Genomic DNA, 21,793 nt, shown 5'->3' on the forward strand with positions numbered 1-21,793 from the left:
GATGTTTCTCTCCCTCTCCCTTCCTCTCTCTGAAATCAGTAAAGACATATTAACAGCCTCAAAATACAAAGGAACCCCACGGTCTGGGAAAACATATTTGCCAAGGATGCACCTGATAAGGGGCTAATTTCCAAAGTACACAAAGAACTCATAGCACTCAGCAGGAGGAAGACAAACCACCCAGTTAAGAAATGGGCAAAGGGCCTGAATAGACACTTCTCCAAAGGGGACATACGGATGGCCAAGAGACACATGAGAAAATGCTCAGTGTCGCTAATCATCAGAGATGCAAATTAAAACCACAATCAGGTGTCACCTCACACCTGTCAGAGTGGCTCCATCAACAAATCAACAAACGCCATGTGCTGGCGAGGGTGTGGGGAAAGGGGACCCTGGGGCACTGCTGGTGGGAATGCAGACTGGGGCAGCCACTATGGAAAACAGTATGGGGGGGTCCTCAAAAAATTAAAAATGGAGCTGCCTTTTGACCCAGTGATTCCACTCCTAGGAATGTATCCTAAAATCCTGAAACAGTAATCAGAAAGAATATATGTTCATAGCAGCACAGCTTACAGTAGCTAAGATCTGGAAACAGCCAAGTGCCCATCAGCAGACGAGTGGATGAAAAGCTGTGGGACATTCACACCATGGACACTACGCAGCTGTAAAGGAGGATCTCGTGCCCTTTGGGACAGCATGGAGGGACCTGGAGAACATTATGCTGAGTGAGATAAGCCAGGCAGAGGAAGACAAACATCACATGATCTCGCTTATACGTGGAATATGAAGAACTTAATAAGCTGATGAACAGAATAGATTCAACGAATGTCAGAGGGAGGGAGGAGGGCGGGTGGCTGGAGGGGGAGAGAGTAACCAAAGAACTAATATGCAGAGATGCACAACCCAGGACACGACAATGGTGGGGAGAGGGACTGGGGAGGCGGATGGGACGGGGTGGAACGGGTAACTGGGGAGAAAAAGGGACATCTGTAATGTTTTAAAATAAAAAAAATAGTAAAGAAAAAGGCCATACAGGCCTGGCCTGGTCATTTTGGGAAAGTTGCCGCCTCCATCTGTGGACAGCTGTAGATTCAGGTCACCAGACCACGTGCAGCTCCCAGGGGGGTTTGGTGCCCTCCTGGGGTGTGACACGAACATCCTAGAGTCTGCTCCCTGGGGTTCAGCAGCACATGGCACGACGTCCACAGAACCTGGCGGGGCCCTTCCAGCAGGCCAGAGAGAGTCTGTTTGGAGGTGGCCTTTCTTTTTGTTTATTTTTTAATGCCCACCCTAGGGTATTGTTTCCATTGCTTTTCAGAGAGAGTGGAAGGGAAGGAGAGAGGGAGAAACATCAATGTGAGTGAGAGACATCGGTTGGCTGCCTCCCGAACAGGCCCCAACCGGGGGCCAGGGATCGAGCCTGCAACTGAGGTACATGTCCTTGGCCAAAATCACACCTGGGACCCTTCAGTCCTCTGACCGGCGCTCTAACCACTGAGACAAACCGGCCAGGGTTGGAGGTGTCCTTTCCAGTAAATAATAACAAATCAGTCATCTAGTAAGTAGACTGGTTTCCCGAGTTCCGTGAGCTGTTCTAGCAAATTAATCCAACTGAGGAGGGGGTCACAGGAACCTCCGATTTATAGCTGGTTGGTCAGAAGCACAATCACAACCTGGGCTTGCGATTGGCATCTGGGGGTGGGGGTGGGGGGCAGTATCAGGTACCAGGCCCCTAACCTGCGGGATCCGATGCTGTTTCGCGGTCGGCCGACAGTGTCAGAGTTGAGGTGGATTGTAGGAAACCCAGCTGGCGTCACAGAATTACTCAGTGTGGGGGAGACCCACACACATTGAAATGCGGTGCAGAGTTGTGGCCCACACAATAGAGTCTCACTCAGCCTTAGAAAGGAAGGACAGCCCTGGCCCGTGTGGCCCAGTGGTTAGAGCACCAGCCCAAGGACTGAAGGGTCCTGTGTTCGAATCCAGGCAAGGGCAGGTACCTCGGCTGTGGGCTCGATCCCCAGCCCCTGGACAGGCACGTGCGGGAGGCAAGCAACTGATGTGTCTCTCTCACATCGATGTTTCTCTCTCTCTCTCCCCCTTCCACTCTCTTTGAAAAGCAACGGAAACAATATCCTCGGGTGGGGATTAAACATAAATAAAGAAATAAAATGTCCTGTTTAGAGACACACATGGCAGCTGGGAGTAGCACCTGGGGAGAAACACACAGGTTGTAAAACGTGAATGGGCTCGTCGGAAGGATAAATCCCAAATTTGGAGCAGCAGGTGCTTTTGGGGAGTCGGCAGGAGTCCCAGAGCTCGGTTTTGTAGGTTGGAGGGTGAGTGTTTGGTTGTTTACAGACCTGTCCTGACCCTTTTCCTTCTCTCCCCTTCCTGACTTAGCTATTCACCCCCTTTGGGATCCTTTCCCTGCACCTAAATGACTCCTCAAAGGCTTTCGTGTGCACGAGTTCTTGTAGAATGTATGTTGTTCCTAATATTTGACATTGCTTATAAAATATGTTTTATAGATTTCAGAGAGAGGGGGAGACAAACAGCAATGATGAGAGAGTCATTGCCTCCTGCATGCCCCCATTGGGGATCGAGCCTGCGACCCAGGCCTGTGCCCTGACCGGGAATTGAACCCGTCACCTCCTCCTGGGTCCTAGGTTGACGCTCCACCACTGGGCCACACCAGCCGGGTGCAAAAGCAAACATTTAAACACATTCACTCATTCCTTTTACAAGAATGGTGACAGGCCATTGCACAAAGCCACCTACGCCACAGCGGGCCGCTGACCACGGACCAGGAAACACTCCAGGAAGAAGGGTTGCCAATGCCCTCTGGTTTCCGGACCGTCCTCAAAGTGGCCCAAGGCCTGTGGGTAGAGAGCTCAACCGGCCCAGTGACTCAACTCACTTCCGACCCTGAGGTGCCCACCAGCCTGAGCAAATTGTCTGGAATTGGCCCAGCTCTACTCCAGCCTCCCAAAGACCTGCTGAGTCCAGACCCCAAAGCCCTGCACACCCAGCCTTGCCTGCCCACCCCTCGGGCCCCTCTAAGACCCTCAAGGGAGGTGAGCCCACGTAGCTTGAGCAGCAAGTCACTGGTGGCATTTTGGAGACGCAGCATTCCACACATAACGAGCATGTTTCTCTCTTTTTTAAAAATATGTTTTTATTGATTTCGGAGAGAGGAAGGGAGAGAAAGAGAGAAACATCAATGATGAGAGTCATTGATTGGCTGCCTCCTGCGCGCCCCCGAACCCCGGCCTGTGCTCTGACCGGGAATCAAAACTCGACCCTCAACTGCTGAGCCATGCTGGCTGGGCTGAAAAATGTTTTCTGTGTGTTTTTCTAAAATATATCTTTATTGATTTCAGAGAGAGGAAAGGAGAGGGGGAGAGAGAGAGAGAAACATCCATGATGAGAGTCATTGATCGAGCCCACAACCCGGGCCTGTGCCCTGACCGGGAATCGAACCCCGATCGCCTGGATCCTAGGTCGACGCTCAACCGCTGAGCCACGCCCGGCCGGGCTGAAAAATGTTTTTAAAAAGAAGAAAAGGAAAGGTCTTGCTGAACAGCGTGGGCAGCCCCTGTTGCCTCTGGGCCAGCCGGGGTGGGCGGGGGGCCAGGGCCGCTGTGGGGAGGGGAGGGGCGGCATTAGAGCCAGGCCGGTGGGGGCCACAAAGACACGCCTGTCCCCGAGACAGAGACGGGCCTTGTTCCCGGGACATTTGCTGAGCACAGCTAGGCACCGAGTGGGTACTGGATGGGCAGCTCCACCCTCACCCGGGGTGCGGACCCCCATCTGCCCAGGGTCAGCCCCCCTGCAGCCCCGCCCCCCCTGGGGCTGGCCCCGCCAGACCTTCCCTCTTCTCTGCTGACCGGTCCACACTGGGAGGCAGGGAGGTGGGTGGCTGGGAACGCGAATCAGGCCAAACTGCACCTGAGCCCGGGAGGCAGGTGCAGGTTCTAAGGCTCGGGAGAGCTGAGCAACCCAGGCCAGAGGCAGTGTCCCCAAAGCCCAGACCACGCTGGTGACGGGGAGCCCTGCTGCGTACAGCTGGGTGGGAGGCTGGACGGGGGCCGTGCCCCCAGCCTCCCGTTCTAGTTTGGGCATCCCGGGGCAGCAGAGGCCCCGCTGGGAGCAGGTGGAGCCAGGGCTGTCCATCCCCGCTCTGAGGGAGGAGCTCAGCCTAGGAGGGCGGGTGGGGTGGTCTGCTTGGGGCACCTGTAACCGCTGGTGGTTCTGGACTAGTGGGCTCTGTGGGTTTCCAGGGGGAGGAACACTGCCCCACCCTCCCCTTCTCCTCTGGGGGCCCATCTCCCTGTCCGCAGGGTCCTGCCCAGGCCAGGAAGGGCAGAACTTATTTTCTGGCCTGGAGGTGGGGGGGGGCTCCTTTCTTTCCTGGGGAGATGGGGCTGTGGTGGTCAAGTTCCAGATGGCACCAGACAGCCCCAGCTCCCCTTGACCGAGCCCTGCTGGACAGACTTGGTCCAGTGTGGCCTGTCCAGACCTGGGGACTGGTCCTGTCTTGATGATCCACCAGCCAAGGGACAGCCCTCCCAGCTCAGCCCTGCCAGGCCCAACCTGCCCTTCGCATCCGAGTTCCCTGCGGTCACCTTGCCCATCAGGCAGAGGCCCCAAGACTGGGAGCTTTGGACACCCTGACCCAGGGTTGGTCCACTGGCTCCTTTGGGACCACGCAGGTCAAGACGCGCGGGAACCAGACAGGTGCTGGGGCGCCCCCGGGGCAGCGACGCGCCGAAGCATAGAGTCGTCAGCAGAGGGCGTCAGCGGCCTCCTCCTGGGGTGGGGCCCTGGCCGGTGGTCAGGGCCTCAAGGTGCAGAGCGCAGCCCTCTGCGGGCTCAGGGACACCCGCTGCTGCACCGAGGCCACCCCAGCTGACCCTGAGCCCGTCCAGCCAGCCCCACACCCCCTTGCCGGCCCCTCCCTGCCCCTGCCCCTCCTCTCCTAATCGGGTTCTGGCCTCGCTTCTCTGACTCACGGCCCCTCCCCACCCACCTGGCTCCTCACCACTCCCAATCGTCTTGGGTGACAGTCTTGGGGCCGCCTGGGCAGGGCCCTCTTAGCCCCTCGCCTCCCAGGAAAGTCCCTGTGTGCCCTCTGGGACAGGTGTGAAGGGGAGGGTTTCCTATGCCCCCCAGGCTGGGCCAGGGGTGAGCAACCTTATTTGGGGACCTCCACTGCCCGGCCTGGCCACAGCCTGCCCCTGCCCCCTCCCTCTTACAGGTGCAGCTTCGCAGGACCCACAGTGACCCCATCCCCGCCCCCAGGGAGACAGACTCGGGGCTGGAAACAATTGGTTTAATGTCAGGGCCTCTGAGCTTGGCGACCTCTCAGCTCTGGGGTGTGACCCACAGAGTGCAGGGCTCCAAGGCTCCCCAGGCCCTCTGTACAGCATGCAGGGCGAGGCTGGTCCAAGACTTGGCCAGAGAAATTTCCTGTCTCGGTCTCTGTGTCAGGGATGGGGTGGGGTGGGGGGCAGTGGGGGTGGGGTGGGGTGTCCAAGGCCAGTGCTTGGGTGAGTCCAGTCCACACTTGCTCCTTGAAAAGGTGCAGGGAATACAGCACCCCCACCCCACCCCTGGGGAGCAGTGCACAGGGTGGGTGCTGCGGGCACTATCTGGGGCAAGGCTCCCCAGCCTGGTCGGCTTAGAGCCCAGGGCTGCTGGGCGGGGGGGGGGGGGGGGGGGCGCTGCCCTTCTGGCCCACAGCCAGCCGGGGGTGGGGGTTACAGAGGGGCACCGGTGCACGTGGAGGTGAGCAGTCATCAGGGTGGGGCAGGGGCAGAGTCGCAAGTGCAGGGACCCCCGTGTGGGGGGAGGAGGCCAGAGGAAAGGGGCTTTCTGTGGCCTGGGGAGGTGTGGGGGGAGCTGGGAAGGGGGTTGGGCTGGGTCCTTCCGCTCTGGCCTCAGGGGGCAGGTGGGTGAGGGGCTGGCACCTCCAGGCGGCAAGTTTGGCTGAGGTGGGCCTCGGGGCGGGCGAGTGTGGGTCGGGGCGTCGCTCAGCCTGAGGACGGGCCACGTGCCATGAGGCAGGTGAGCTGCCCCCGGCCGGGTGCAGGGCCGGCGGCCAGTACCACACTCCCTCCGCGTCCATGGTACAAAATACATACACATACAAAAATAATACTCCGTGCCCTGGGGCGGGCCGCCCGCAGTGCTCTGCCCAGCAGCGTGCCCGGCGCCCGCACAGCCGGGTCTAGCTGTCGTCTTCCATCCGCCTCTGGAACTTGCTCATGAGCTCCTCCAGCTCCGACCCGCCTTGCTGCTTCTAGGGGCAGGAATGGGGCGGCCTCAGGCTAGGGACCCCGCAGGTCGTGGGGGAAGCAGGCGGGGGCGCCCAGGGCGCGGGCTCACCTCCAGGAAGGCCTTCTGCACGGTGAGCTGGCTGTACACGCGGATGCCCTCCTCCCCGCACACCTTCTTCAGCTCCTCTTTGTTCAGGGAGAAGAGCTGGGGGCCCGTCAGGATGCCCAGGTTGTCCACGATCCTGCGGGACGGGCGGTGGGGACGGGGCGGGCGTGAAGGCGGGCGTGGCCGGGCCGTGGCGGCCTCGCCCACACCTGCCCACGCCTGCCCATGCCTGCCCACGCCTGCCCACACCTGCCCGCCGCTCACCGCGCGCTGAAGGCCTTGGCTTCCAGCCAGGCGCGGACCTCGAGGGGGCCCGACTCGTAGGTGAGCGGCAGGCTCACGGGCTGGCTGCGCTCCACGCGGAAGTGGCGCTGGGGCTGTGCCTTGATGTGGCTGATCTTCTTGATGAGCTCGTCGTTGACCTCGTCCATGTGGTGGATCATCTCTGCGGGGCCAGCGGCTCAGCCCCGCGGCCCCGGCTCCCCTCCCCTGCCCCAGGCGGCGCTGACCCCCAGCCCCTTCCCCTCTCACCGTCTTTGTTTCCAGCAAAGCTTGGCAGCAGCTTGTGGGTCGGGCTGGCAGGACCCCAGTATTTCAGACCGGCCTGCGGGTGGGGGGAAGGGGCGGGGGGTGCAGCCCATCAGGGTCACTCACCTTCCCTTCCACCAGGGCTGGCGCAGGGGGCGTGTGAGGAACCCCTCCCCCATTTCCTCCCCAGGACCTGCCCAGGCCCCCGACTGGCCCGGGGGCCAGAGCCTGGGAGCCCCTGCAGCGAGGCCTCCAGGCTCAGGGTGGGTTTTTCCCTGCGACCAGGGGCACCTGCCGCTCCGCCCAGCCTGTAGTGGGACAGAGCAGAGCCGTGGCCCCCCTTCACCTGCTCACTCCCCTCACCTGCTCGTGGGGGGCGCCCACGTCCTCAGGCCTGATCTCATCCAGGATGTTGTGGGGCACGTAGCCAGCCTGGCCGCTGCGGCTCCGAAGCTTCCACCACTGGTGGCCATCTTCCAGCACCTGTAGATGTCACACCGCCATGGTCACCCCCCCCAAGTGCCCACCTGCCCTCTGGCCACGGGCACCCGAGTGGAGTGCTGGGACCACTGCATCAGCCCCTCTGTACAGATGGTCCAGAGACAGCTCTGGCATCTCTCCCTGAGCCCCCCGCCCAAGGCCTATGGGGACCGTCACAACCCCCTCCAGGTGCCCGGGCCCTGTGTGACCTTCCATCCCACCTACAGGGGCCACCCCCATCCCCCAGCTGCATCCTGAGCAAGGTGCCTCCAGCCTGGCTGTAGATATAGATCACCCACCTCAGCTCGCTCCACTTTCCCCCCAAGTGGGTGACCTAGATTTGGGGTTGGCACCAAACCCAGATGGTGCCTTCAGAGGGCTCCAGGGGTCAGCATGAATGACAAGCCCCTGCTGGCTGGGAGGGTCCCCCTCTGAGACCTCCAAGGGAGGGGGTCCCTCATTCAATATTTGCTGGGGGGGGGGGCAGGCTGGCTATGGATCCAGATTAGAGCCCAGGGTTAGGGCCCTGGGGAAAGGGTTGGCAGACAAGCCAGGTCCCAGGGCTATGAACCTGCCCCCCCCACTCCCCCTGCCCCTGCCCCCCTGGGCAGTCCCCTCCCGCAGGTCCTCACTCACCTCCAGGACTTCATCCTTGAGCACGGACAGCTCATTGGCATTTCGGGCTGTGAAGTCGTAGAGGACCTTGACGTACTTGGCCATGGCTGGTGTGGGTTCGTAGCCCCTGCGTGGAACAGGAGGGGCTGAGGCCCAGGCTTGGCCGGGTCTCCTCCTGGGCCTGGGGCTGGGATGCGGGGAGCAGGGAAGCAGCTTCCTGGTGCGTGGCTGCCTCCTGTTCTGCTCTCTGAGGTTGCAGGGAGAGAGCTTCAGCGTGTCAGCTGGGAATGGAAACTGTGACAGCCCCAGAGCGGCCGGGGCCCCTACACAGAGGTGGGGGCGAGGGGGAGGCAGTGGAGGCTGGCGGGACCCGGGTGCCTTGGGCCAGCCCAAGACCAGCCCCAGCCCAAGCCACCTCAGGGGTCTCCAGGCCCAGCCCCTGAGGGAAACCAGAGCCAGGCATGTACCCAAGAGATGACAAGGTCACAGCCATCCCTGGAAAGCTGCTGACCAAGGAGGGAGGGCTGGGCATGTTCAGAGCCGCGGCCCCTCTGAGCAGGACAGACAGGGCCTGAGCACCAGGTGGAGGACTGCCTGGCGGCTGCAGGGGCATGGGGTGGGTGGGGTGGGTCGGGGGTGGGAGGGCGCTCTGGCTGGATGTGTCCTGACCTCAGCACTGAGCAGGCCTGTGGCTGTCGCCCAGCCCAGCCCACCCCTCCTGGTCCATCTTGGCCTCTGACCATCAGGGTCCCTGCCTCATGCAGGTGCAGGCCTCAGGACGCCGGGGAGGGGAGGGGTCTGAGGCTGGAGGGCCCCTTGGAGCCTTGGGGGCGAGGGGGGCTGTCAGGATCAGCCAGGGTGGACCCACCAGGTCAACGGATGAAAATGTTTCTTAAAGGGGGGCCTGGGCCAGGGAACGTGGGTACCAGGCTGGTGATGCGGGGCAAAGGGAGGGCACACTTGTTACAACACGGATTTGGGGCCCCTCCCTTCCTGAAACCGAATCCTGGGGCCTGGCCGGGTAGCAAGCTCCCCAGGCCTGTCCTGGGCCAGGAGTGAGAAGAGGCCCTGGGTCTGTGGGATGTGGTTTTTGGAGGGGTGTGTGTGTGTGTGTGTTGGGGGGGGTATGGAGGAGAGAGCCTGTTCCAGCCAGACCCTCCATCTCCTCCAGCCCTGAGACTGGGCCTCAATCAGTCCCAACAGGGTGACGGGCTTTGGTAAAACCACTTGAGCTCAGGGGTTCGGCAGATTTCTACCCGCGGCTCTGAAGCACACACGTGGAGACAGAAGAAGAGACGGTGCTTTTGCCATTTTCCCTTAAACTGTGTGTCATCAGGTCAGAATGGAAACCTGGCTCCAGGTGGGAAGCGCGTCTGAACCCCCAGCCAGGTGTTTGCCGCCACCTGGTGGCAGCGTCCCCAGAGCCTGTTTTCGAGACCGTGAGGCTCCTCACCCGGGGGCTTACCTGTGAGCCTGCGGGGAGCTGACTGGGGGGAGGACGTCCCCAGGGGGCGGGGGCTCAGACGCGACGCTGTGCCTCGGGGAGTTTCGAAAGGATGGTCGGTTTGCTGGGGTCGGCTGCGGGGAAAACGGGCCACCTGGGCTTGGTGTGGGAAGGGGGTCAGGCCCGGAGGGTGGGGAGGACAGCTGCCGCCCTGAGGGTAGCGGGTGGGGGTGGGCTGAGGAGGCGAGGGGGCCGCCAACGTCCCACAGGGTGGGGCTCTGACCTCGTCACCAGGGGCGGAGGCCAGTCCCTCCACTTCCCAGGGAGCCTCCTGCAGCACGTCCAGGGGTGGCTCCCAGCCACTGTGGAACTTGGGCACATAGAGGAGCATCTGTGGCTCCCGAGGCCACTCGGAGCTGAGGGAGGGGGCGATCGGGGGTGAGCCATGCCCACCCACCAGAACCCGCACCACCCAGAACCTCCAGACCCACCCTGGTCTGCGCCCCCTCCCCTGCTCCTCCCTGCCCGGTACGTACCGGGGGCGTGTCCAGGTCTCCCCCAGCAAATCCCACAGTGCCATCTCCTTGGGGACTAGGTGGCCCCGCAGGAAGCCCACGGCGTCTCGGGAGAGCAGGGGAGTGATGGCGGAACGTGCGATGTCCGGGCCACCACAGGTGCTGACGATCTGGGGCACAACCCAGTTCAGGGGCATCACAGCCTGCGGACCCCGCCCCGCCCACCCCACCCCACCCTGGAGCATCACAGGCCAGCCCACTGCGCCCACCGCTCAGAGGGCACTTGCGTCCCCCACCCTCAGCCAGGGGCCTGCCTGGCCACTGCCCACCCCGTGCCTGCCCACCCCGCCCTGCCCCAGGCACCAGCTCCAGAGGCCCGAAGAGGAAATGCACGAGCTCGGCCGCGCTGGGGTTCTGGATGTGCTTCTGCAGCTTGGCCTGGGGGGGGGATGCCAGTGAGCAAATGGCCGATACACCGGCCGGAGGACCGGTGGGGACAAATGGGGGCACTGACCCGGGGCCCTCCACCCTCAATATCAGCCCAGAGGGCGGGCTGCTGGACTCACAAGCAGGTTGATGGCCAGCTTGATTTTCTGGAAACAGTCAACAAACTCGGCCTCGGATGGGGGCCGTGCCCGCAGCGTGAGGACACCCTCTGCAACGAGGGGCGGGGGCGTGAGCCTGGCGGGCCCAGGGGGTCGCTGCGCCCCGTGGGTCTCCCCAGAGTCTGGGGCAGTCCACGGCCTCCGCGTCTCCCCCGGCCCCAGGCCCCAGCACCTGCCGGCCCCTTCTTTCCCTTCCTCTTCCCCTTCTTGCGCTGGTTCAGCTGCTTGAACGCCTCAGCCGCCTTCTGCAGCCGGGCCACGAACCATTCAATGTCGTCCAGGGCGCAGTTGAGGATTTGCTGCGGTCAGGGCAGGGGCAGGGGTCAGCCAGGCGCCACCCCCGCGGCAGGGACAGCCACGCCCGCTGCCTCCCGGCCCCGGCCTGGGGGAGAGGTGGGCGTAGGCCGGGGGGGGGGGGGGGCGCCATCAGGCCCCAGACCCACCGTCTCTTTCTCTATCTTCTGCGCCAGCACGGCCCGCGGGGCCTCCTCATCCAGCGACCCCTGAGAGCGGAACCCTGGGTGGGGGAGCAGAGCTGCTGCTGACTGGGCCCCCACGGGCCACACAGCCCCGGCAGCCCCCAGCCCAGCCCCGCGGCCCACCTGGCTCGCCGGGCGGCACCGGCAGGCCTACTCGGTTCTTGGGGGGCGAGGAGTTCTGGGCGTAGGGCTGGAAGGGCACGGGGGCCGGGCCCTGGCGAGGAGGCAGCACCGATTGCCGCTGCCGGAGCTTCTCCTGGTGGCCCCTGGAGGCGGGACAGAGCCGCTCAGCCCGCCAGGCCCTCCTGGGGGGGCCCCTCCCTGCCCCCTCCCGGCCGCGCCTACTTCAGGGTCTGGGGCCGCATCTTCTTTCCCAGGCGGCAGTCGGCCAGGGCGCTCTCGATGTCCTCGTGCACCAGCTCCGCCTGTGGGCACCGGGCGTCAGGCGGGCTCTGGGCCGGCGCCCGCCCCGCCGGCAGCCCCTGCTCACCTCCACCTCATCGCAGTTGAAGAAGTGGATGTCGGGCTTGTTCTGCTCCGAGTCCTGGCACACGAGCAGCAGCACCGACGGGTAGCGCAGCTGGTTCAGCACCGTCTGGCTGTGCCGCACCGTGGGCAGCGGGAAGTTCTCCAGCTCCTCCTGCGGGACAGGGGCTCGGACGCGGCTCGCACAGCTCGGCCACACAGCGCAGGCGCGCGTCCCAGGCGTGCATCGAACACAGGCCCGGACACGGACGTGGGCTCACTGCCACGGATGTGGGCTGGGCCCAAGGAACACAGAGCGCCTCGGGCATGGGCGTGACTTACGGGCCCGGCACACGGGACCGTGCCACGGAGACAGGCACAAGCCTAACTCGCAGGCACAGGAAAGGGATGTGGCCCAGAGGTGAACACAGACATGGACCCCAAGGGGCAGTGGCCAGGGATGTTTCGCACAGGCCCCCGGAGCCAGCCAGGCCCTCCCGGCACCGTGGGCGTGCAGGCCCCGGCGGAGGCGGAGGCCGCCCTGTGCGACTCTCCCCCGGGCAGAGCTCCCTGCCAGCCTGCCCTTCACCTTCGTCCTGATCCCGCCCCACAGGGAGGCCCAGCTGTACATCCGGCTGGTCCCCCTGCCGGCGGAGGGACAGGTGGAACCCTCCCTGGCCCTGCGGCTGCCCCACCTGGGACTCCATGTCCAGCAGCCGCAGCGACTTGTCGTTGACCTGCAGCAGCATCTCCTGGGTCCAGATCTTCTCCTTGGAGCTCAGCTGCACCAGCTTCCGGATGGCGTCGTCCACAGACACAATGGCCTCGCTCTTGTCCATGATGAATGTGGCCAAGTGCTGGGGGGGCGGGGGGGCGGGGGGTCACTCTGGGCAGAGCCCTCCTTGTGCCGAGAGTCAGGGCCGAGGGGCTGTGCCCAGGGGTCTGGGGAGGAACACCTGCCCCGGGGGTCTGCAGAGACACAGACCCCCTTGGGGCATCTCTCTGCACCCTGTGGATGTCTAGGGCACGCCGGGCTCTGATGGAGCCTTCGCTGCCCCACACAAACCATCCCCACCCACCCACCCACCTCCTGGCGGCTCACCGCGGGGCCTCCGCTCCGTCCCCCCACCTCCCGGGCCCTCCCCAGCTCTGAGACAGGCCCTCCCCAGCTACGGCATCACCGTCACCACACCCCTGACCGACCTTCTATCTTATTTAATATTTTTTTTAATAAATCCACACCTGAGGATATTTTTTCCATTAATTTCTAGAGAGACTGGAAGGGAAGGAGGGCGAGAAGCTTCGACTGGTTGCCTCCTGCACGCACCTTGACCAGGGTGGGGATCACACCTGCAGCCCAGGTATGTGCCCTGGACAGGGAATCGAACCTGCAACCTTGGGGTGCACTGGCCGACACTTCAGCGACGGAGCAACGCTGGCCAGGGCTCACCGCTGAGTGTTTTACCTCCTTTAAGGACTGTGGGCTGAGCCGTGGGGACAGGGGAGCCCGCTGGGGAGCTGTCGGGCGCGGGCAGAGCCGCCCAACTCGCACGGTCCTGCTTCGGCGCCAGACCTGCTGCAGGGGAGCCGCTCACTGCAGACCCGCCAGTGACGGCCGAGGCTGGACCGACCCCCGTGTCCGTCGGCGGGGAGAGAGGTAAGTGGGCAGAAGCGCACACGGGGATGTAAGGCCGCCGCTCTGTTAGCAACACGCAGCATCACCAAACAAACCAAACCAACCAGGCCGCTGGGCCCAAAGACAGTCGGTGCATTTCAAATGGATATGTTCTCTGACCGTCACGGAATTAAATTAGAAATGAGCAGCAAAAAGGCAACTGGAAGGCCCCTGAACAACTGGAAATTAAACAAGGCTCTTCTAAATAACCCACGGGTCAAAGAAGCCACAACGAACATTCGGAAGGACAGGTGACCCTTGAACAACACGGTCACTCGAAAATCTGCGTATTACTGTTGACTCCCCCAAAACTTCACTACTAACAGCCTGCTGCTGGCTGGAAGCCTTACTGATTAACATAAGCAGCCTGTTAGCACATATTTTGTATGTTACACACACACACATATATATATATTATATTGTGTTCCTACAATAAAGTCAGCTAGAGAAACAAATGTTATTAAGAAAATCTTCAGGAGCCCGGTCGGCCTGGCTCAGTGGTTGAGCGTCGACCTAGGAACCAGGAGGTCGCGGTTTGATTCCGGGTCAGGGCACGTGCCGGGTTTGGGGCTCGATCCCCAGCGGGGGGCATGCAGGGGGCAGCCGATCAATGACTCTCATCATTGACGTTTCCATCTCTCCCTCCCTCTCCCTTCCTCTCTCTGAAATCAATAACATATTTTTAAAAAAGAAAAGAAATGATCAGTGACCATGAGGACAGAGGGGACATCACCGCAGACCTCACAGGCAGGAAAGGAAACTCCTAACGGAGACCGTCCCACAGAGAAAGCCCTGTCCTCAGAGGGCCTCCCCGTTACCCCGACAGCTATTTGAGGAGGAAGTCACACCAATGTTTCATCGCCTCTTTCTGAAGGCAGAGGCGGGACCACGTCCCACTCATTTATTTATTTGTTTGGAGAGGACGTTTTCGAAAGCCGGGGACAGTGAAACAAGGAAGGGGCCGGGTCAGAAGCAGCACCAGGGGAGCGCCTAGGTGGGGCCGCCCTGGCTCTCGAGAAACGTCACAGGAAAGAAACGCGCCCGGGTGGGGCTGCTTTGGTTCACTGGAAAAGCAGAGGACGGGGATCCTGGGGGCAGGTCCGGGCGGTGAGCCTGGGACGAGCAGCCACTGCCCACTGCTCCCCAGGCTGCAAGTCTCCCGGGGGCCCCCCGTGCTCGGGAGATGCACACCCGTGGGGGGAGAACGGCGTGTACCCCAGAAATGCAAGGTGGGTTCAATATTTTACAAAAGCTAATCAGTGTGATTCAGAAAAAGCATTTGATAAAATCCAACCACCTATCACGACACAACGTCTCAGCGCACCGAGAAAGGGAAGGAAACTGCGTCCACAAAGGGCAGCGGTGAAAACCCGCATCGCGCATCACGGGAAACGCCGAGGCCGGACGCGAGGCCGGGGTTCTGTTAAGCGTTGTCCGGGGGATCCTGGCCAGGGCGATCAAGTAAGAAAATTTAAGTGTCTACGGTAAGAAATTAAGCTCCGTCTTTATTCTCAGACACCATGGATGCGTACACAGAAAACCCAAGGAGTCCACAAGCAAAACCCCGGAAACAAAATCAAGGAATCCAGCCAGGGCTCGGGGCACTCGGGTACGTCACAGAAATTCAGTTGTTTTTCTACAGGCTCGTGGCAGACAGTCGGAAAGTGAAATTTTAAAAAAGGATTCCATTTATAACAGCACACAAAACCCAAATACCCAGGGAGTATTCTAACCAAAGAAATGCAAGCACTCGGCCGTGAAAGCCAGGGCGCCGCGGAGAGAAACCCGAGGGCCCTCCTGCGTGCTCAGGGATCCGAGGGCCCCAATGCCACTAGGATGCCAACGCCCCCGAAATCGATCCACAGAGCTGGCTCAGTGCCCACCAGAATCCTGCCAGACTTTTTTTTGGGGGGGAGGCAGAACTAGACAGCTTGATTCTACAACATAAACGCAAGTCCAAAGAACTGAGAACGGTCAGGAGACTCTCGAAGAAAAGGAACCGAGATGGGCTCCGGCTGCCTGATTTCAAGACGGATGAAAGGACAGAGAGTGAGAAACTGTCACAGGGGACCCAGGGATAGGGGCCCGGCCAGGGTCCCTTCACCGGTTTGTGACAAAGGCGCCAACGCAATCCAACGGGGGAAAGAGCGTCTTGGCGTAATTGCATCTTACTAAGGGGGAAGAATCGGCCTCGAGCCCCATACCACAAATGAACCTGCAGTTCACACCGTCCTCGAAAGTGGAGTTAAAATGACTCATAGCCCGGCCCGGCCGGCGTGGCAAAGAGGTTGAGCATCGACCTATAGACCAGGAAGTCGCAGGTTCAGTTCCCGGGCTCCATCCCCAGCAGGGGCCCTGCAGACGGTCAAGGACTCTCATCACCCACGTTTCTCTCTCTCCCTCTCCCTTCTGAACTCTCTGAAATCAATAAAAAGGTAAAAAGAAGGGAAAAAAAAAAATGACTCATGGCCCTCAGCCCTGGCAGGTGTGGCTACGCAGGCTGAACGGCCTCTGATGAACCAGGAGGTCACAGGTTTGAGTCCCGGTCAGGGCCCGTGCCCGGGTTTCAGGCTCGATCCCCAGTGGGGTGCGTGCAGGAGGCAGCCGGTCGGCGTCTCTCTGTCACATCGGTGTTTTTAATCTCTCCATCTCCCTTCCTCTCTCTCTAGAAAATCAATAAAAACATATTTAAAAAATAAAATAACGGCTCGTAGGCCTAAATGTAAAAGCCTAAAGTAGGAAGCATCCAGAAAACACGGGAAGAAATCTCCAGAGCCTCGGGCCAAGCGATAACAACAAAAGAACCACTATAAACGAAAAAGATGGATGTGATTGGATGTCATCAGAATTAAACATCTCCGCTCATCCAGAGACAGCGATGCGCAGGACTCGACCGGCCGAACGCCCCGTGTGTGGACAGGACCCTGCCTTCGGCGAGGGGTACGTGCCTGTGCCCGCGGACAGAAGTGGGCCCCCGAAGCGGCCCTGCGGCCTGGGCCCTAAGGAGTCCTGCCCACCCCCTGCCTTATTCGTAAATAAGTTTACGAAGCAAAATAAGGGTAGCTCTGCGCTGTAGGGTTTCATTTATGGGGGATTCTCAGGAGAACAGTGGTGACGGGGCCGCCGCCGGTGGGGGGGGGAAGGCTGCCACCCCCGGGTCAGCACCAGGCGTGTTGGGGGGATGGAGCTCTCTGTGCCCAGGACAGTCCATTCCCCGTGGTGGCCACACACGTCTACCCCAGAACTGCACCCCCACACCCTCAATGTCAACTTTTCTGATGCTAATTTAGAGAAAAGTTTGAAAAACAACCACCAAAAGGCCCACCTGGCTGCAGTGGCCCCTCGCTGCCAGGGTGGATCTGATCTGGCCACCACCTCTCACCCTCTCTCCGTGCCTCAGTTTCCTCATGGGGGAGGAGTGGGCAAACGGCGCCCATGCCCCAGCCTTGCTGGCGGCAGGGAGGGCAGAAGAGGGGGCCCCCCGGGCTGGGGTCCTTCCATAGGCCAGCTTGGACCAAAGTCCAGGAGATGGGCTGGGAGGCCCTGGTGGTTCCTTCCCAAAGAGGGCAAAGTCCCCCTGTCCCCAGAGGTGGCAGAGCTGCCTGAGAAGGAGAGGGACCGAGCAGAGCCGCCCACCCTCACGCCCTGACCTGGGACACTGAGTCAGCGGCTGTCACCGGCCTGCGCAGGCTGGTGGGGAGGCCTGGTCACTCAACACGGCCCAGTGCAGGAGCCCGAGGAACTCCCAGTGTCTCTGAGGACCCATTGTATAGACGAGAAAACTGAGGCTCAGAAAGCAGTGACTTACTTGCCTGACCTCTGTGGGCAGCGAGGGTGCTATGGAGAGGGAAGCACTTACCTTCCCAGGCTAGGGCCCCCCATCATCCTGATCAAAGTCCCCCCACCTTTCTCTCTCCTCAGCCTTTCCTAGGGCTGTTGTCCTGCAGACTTGGACAATGACCAGGAACCAGGAATGTGGCCAGCTGCCAGGACCAGGAAGGTCATTTAAAAAACATGTTTCCTGAGTCCCAAGTGTGAATTAGAACTGACCCAGGAGGAAACCCTCCTGCGCTGGCAGCTGGCCTGGGGAGTGGTTAACCAGGCTCCACTCTCCTTGAACAGCTGGTCAGTCAGGCCTTCCCTGCGGGAGCCCGACACAGGGCGTCTCTGTTCCACCGTCTCCCTCGAGTTCAGTTCCTTGTTTTGGGGCCAAGGTGACAATTTCCTTCACGCCGGGTCTTCCCGTTGGAGGGCTGCCAGACAGCTCCCAGGGCTTGGCCTCACCTGTGCTGCGTTGCCCACCAGCACCTTCTCTCCTCCAACACAGATCCAGGGCTCCCTGAGACCCCCAGACTATGAGCTCCCCAGAACTGGAGGGAAGCCCCCCCACTGTGGCTGAACCAGGACAGGTGTGGGGACATCCCTGGCTCTGGTCACCTGCTGCCGGTGTCAGAAAACCTGGGCTGACCACTTCTCCCTGGGCCTGTTTCCCCCAGAGTGGGGACCCTGGAGCACGGAGGGTGGGTGCTATGAGGGGTAGGGTGCTCCCCGGGGGCTGCCTCACCTGGACATGGTACTGGGAGGTCTCGTGCATGATCACGTTGGAGTTGGAGTACTTCTTCCTCTGTTCTGAACAGGGAGACGCCAGTCACTCGCCCCAGGGGCAGGCCCTGGGGTCTCCTGTCTGAGTGGACTGGACCCCTGGGCCCCAGCCACAGGGAGGGCAGAGTGGAGGAGAGGGATACCGCTCTGTGGGCCCCTCGTGGCCACCAGGAAGGACTCGAGGTCCTGGCAGAAGGCGGGCCTCCCTCCATCTCCAGGACGACTGTCCCCCACCTTCCTGGGGGAGGGGTTGGGCCAGGGCATCCCCGGGCCCTGGTTGCCGGCTAACATCTCCCTGGCCTCTCTGGACTCCTGGCTTTCCAGACTGGGCACCCTGACCATAGGCATAAATGAGCTGCTAGTCTGGGGCAGGGCTGGGGTGTGCCTGGGGGAGGGGGCTGGCCAGGCCACCCTCCTGGAGCGGACACCTGGCACTCAGTCCCCCTCCTATCAGATCAGGTTGCAGCCAGGAGCTTGGCGAATCAATATTGATGGCCCTGAATTATTAGTAAAGGCCTCTCCCCTTACGTGAGGTTGGGGAGGGCTCCTGGGGCCTGGAGCTTTGCTGAGGGACCTCAGTGGCTGGTTGATTGGGGTCCAGGAGCCTCCTTGGGTGCCCGGTGCTGACCTGTACCTTCCCTGATCGGGGCCCAGCGCAGCCTTACGGGTGGGGGTAGGGGCGAGACCCTCCCGTCCTCAAACCTCACTCACCAAACAGGTCCTTGGCACTCATCTTGGCCACACTGTCAGACCGGCCCAGGCTGCCACTGCAGGGGAGAGGCTGGTGAGGGTGGGGCCGGACTGCACCCCTTCCTGGGACTGCTTGTGGTGGGGGGGGGAGTGACCTGGGTAGGTGGGGACTCACTTGGCAGCACCTGGGCAGCAGCTCATAGACCCCGACTGGCTCATGACGTCCTCAGGGGTGGCCAGCAGTGGATCTCAGGGTGGCCTGAGTCCAGGGCCTGGTGCCTGGCTCACACCTGAGTGGATGGAGAACAGTGCTGACACCTCCTGGGGGCCTGGCGGGGGGCCTCATGGGTCTCCTCCTCCCCCCACCCCAGATCCAGGGACTGGAGCCCTGACCTCCTGTCCGGATTCCCAGGACCACCTACTCCCGCCCCACTTCCCAGCAGGGACCCCAGGACAGACCAGCAGAGGAGTCCCACCCCAAACGCTGTCTGGGGTGGGGCTGCGAGAAGGGTGTCCTGGGGGCTCTGAAGGGGGGGGGGGGGGAGGAAGCACTTTTAAGCAGAGGGAATGGTGTTGTCAAGGCCCTGAGACGGGAGGAGGGAGAAAGGCAGACCAGGATGAGGCTGGAGCCAGGGGGCCCTGGGGACCCAGAGACCTGGTAAAGTCCAGAGGGCCCCCCCACATGAGCAGTGCCTGGCGCCCCTGGGTCTGTGCCCCGTGGGGATCTCTGGGCCCACATTCTCCTCCCGTCAAAGGTCACTGGCAAGTAGTTTCAGTGTCAGGGTCTGCCACGGTCAGCGGTCACAAACCAGGGGTGCTGGCATCTAGGGCAGGGGGCAGCCCAGGACTTTCTGGTCTGGCCAGGTCCTACGTGCAGGGAGGAGGACTCCCACCTGCCACAGAGTCCTGGCTCTCTGGGGTGGGGGTGGGGTGGGGGGCTTGGCCAGATTCCTCCATCCATCAGTGCCTCGAGAATGTCCGGAATGCTCATGACCTCAGTGGGTGAGCCCGAGTATTTGTTTAATGGGATTCCTGGCGGGCTGATCCAAGGGCACTGGGCACATGTGTCCAGGTACACACACACCTGGGTGAAACCCAGGCCTGCGGGCACACGCAGACACGCACAGGCTGAGACACGGGCCCCTCCCCTTGGGGAGCCTGGGCTGGGAACCAGTGGCCTTCGGCTCCTTGGGGCCAGGGTGGGGAGCATCAGCACCAGCAGGGAGGTGGGTCTGGGCACTGGCGTCTGGGTGGGGGAGCACGTGGGGTCCAGTGGGGGAAGTGGAGGCTCCTTCAGCTGACTGGGGCAGGGGTGCCCTGTAACCCCAGGGGCCCCCAGGTCCAGTCTGCACTTTGGTTTTACTGCGGTCATTTTCCGGGTGCAAAGGGAGAGCCAAACGTGGTGCCTGGTCACACAGTGGAGGGGGAGGAGGCCCGGGCAGGGCAGGGAGGGTGGAGGGACCGGCTCCAGGTTCAAATTCCAGCCCTGTAGTCCAGTGACCTTGGGGAGGAGTCAGCATAAGGCCCAGGGGGAGCCAGGTGGGGCCCTGAAATGGGGGGACCCTGTCAGGCTCTGGCTGTGCCCAGGTCTGGGAGCTGCGGGCGAGGAAAGGGCCCGTCCTGGTGGGAGGGAGGGGAAACCTGGGAGGGTGGATTGGGAGGCGGCAGATGCTCAGGGTGCACTTGGGAGACGGAGGCATGTGGGCTGACGCAGCCGGGCCAGCGGGCGCTCTGAGCCATTGAGGCGGGGCACTGGGCTGGGACCCGCAGGGCCTGGGCAGGGCGCTGGGAGAGGGTGAGTGTGCTTGTGTGTGTGCGTGTGCGTGTATGTGTGTATGTGTGTGTATGTGTATGTGAATATGTATGTGTGAGTGTGTGTGTGAGTGTGTATGTGTATGTGAATGTGTGTGTGCATGCATGTGGGTGGGTGTGTATGTGAATGTGTGAGTGTGTGTGCACGTATGTGAGTGTGTGTGCGTGTATGTATGTGAGTGCGTGTGCGTGCGCGCCGTCGGGGAGGGGCCACCGCCAGGCCTGCCTGGGAGCCCACACCCGGGCGGGGCAGAGGTGGTCCCCAGGAAGCCTGCCCCCCGCGCCCCCAGGCACACCCCGCGCAGGGGCTGCCCGCCGGCCTGGCCCAGGGAGGGAGAACGTGGGCGCGCCAGGGGTTTGCCCCCTGCCCCTGCCAGCGCCCGCGGACCTGCGCCTGCCTCCGGCCTCCGCCCCCCGAGGCTCCCACGCCCGCCGTGACCGAGGGCCTGACCCCCGTGGGTGATCCCCGGCCCCGGTTTCCTCCTCGCTGACACCCAGGAAATGCCTCCTGGCGTCTGACCACGGGCGGCTCCCCGCGAGGGCCTCGTCCCAGCGGAGGCCCAGCCTGCCCGGGAACGGGGTGCGCGGACTTGGGGGGCAGGGAGAACCCCCTCGCCGCCCTTCCAACGGAGGACCGGGGTCCCCCGCCGCCCCCGGGCCCCGACTCAGGCGCCTCCCAAACCAGCCCCGCGCCCGGCGGCGCCCGGGAGCGGACGGCCGGCTCTGGCCCCCGCCCGCCCGCAGACCCGCCGCCCGGGAAGCTGAGCCCCGCGGGGCGCGGGCCCGGGACCCCCGGGGCGCTCACCCGCCGCTCGCGGCTCCCGGCGCCGCCGCTGGTGCCCCGTCCGCGCGTCCGCGCGCCCGTCCGTCCGCCCGTCTGTCCGCGCTGGGGCCCGCGCGGGAGGACGCGCGGCGGGGCCGGGCCGGGCGCGGGGCGGAGCCGCCGGGAGGAACCTGAGCGGCAGGTTAGAGCCCCGCGCGGGCGGGGGCGTGGCGGGGGCGCCGCCGCCCTGCCCCTGCTCGGGCCCGCCCCGCGGGGCTCCCTGCGGGGGGTCCCTAACACCCACGCGGGCCCCGCTCGGCCCCCTCCCGGCCCGCAGGCTGAGGCTGACCTCCCTGGGCTGCGCCCCGTGCGCAGGGCTGGTGCCCGGGGGGTGGCAGCTCCAGGCGGCTCAGCCTCAGGTGCCGGCGGGGGCAGGGTCCCCGCTTCCCCAGCCCGGGCCGCGCTGCAGGCCGAGCGGGCGGCTGAGGCTGGGGGCGCCCTTCTCAACCCAGGACCAGGCTCTGTTCTGTGACACCCAGCCCGGCCCGGGCGTCTGAGGGATGGGGTGTCGGTGGAAGATTGGGGGTGTGGGGCCTGGGCTGTGCTGAGCGCCAGGGCAGACGACCGCTGGCCAGTGCTGGGGACAGCGCCTCCCTCCTGCACCCACGTGGGGCAGGTGTCCTTCCTCCTGAACTGGCTCCAGGAGCCCCCGTCCACCCAGCTGAGCAAGAAG

General features: G+C 62.8%; 1 protein-coding gene across 1 annotated transcript; it reads right to left on the bottom strand.

Moving 5' to 3' along the window:
- Positions 1-6,015: 6,015 nt before the first annotated feature.
- On the bottom strand, positions 6,016-21,153 carry EPS8L2 (EPS8 signaling adaptor L2). Its single transcript, XM_087822489.1, has 21 exons — positions 21,103-21,153; positions 18,661-18,775; positions 18,507-18,562; positions 17,758-17,822; positions 12,214-12,375; positions 11,544-11,693; positions 11,399-11,478; positions 11,177-11,319; positions 11,018-11,091; positions 10,747-10,873; positions 10,536-10,624; positions 10,333-10,407; positions 9,991-10,139; positions 9,738-9,870; positions 9,476-9,588; positions 8,032-8,137; positions 7,279-7,398; positions 6,919-6,991; positions 6,652-6,832; positions 6,391-6,523; positions 6,016-6,304 (listed from the first exon to the last, which is right to left on the bottom strand). Exons 2-21 carry the CDS (start codon positions 18,702-18,704, stop codon positions 6,233-6,235), a joined length of 2,145 nt encoding a protein of 714 aa, XP_087678615.1. The 5' UTR covers positions 18,705-18,775; positions 21,103-21,153; the 3' UTR covers positions 6,016-6,232.
- Between the last annotated feature and the right edge of the window lie 640 nt (positions 21,154-21,793).

Source organism: Miniopterus natalensis, chromosome 11, assembly GCF_054644295.1.
Source record: "Miniopterus natalensis isolate mMinNat1 chromosome 11, mMinNat1.hap1, whole genome shotgun sequence".
NCBI classification, from domain to species: Eukaryota; Metazoa; Chordata; class Mammalia; order Chiroptera; family Miniopteridae; genus Miniopterus; species Miniopterus natalensis.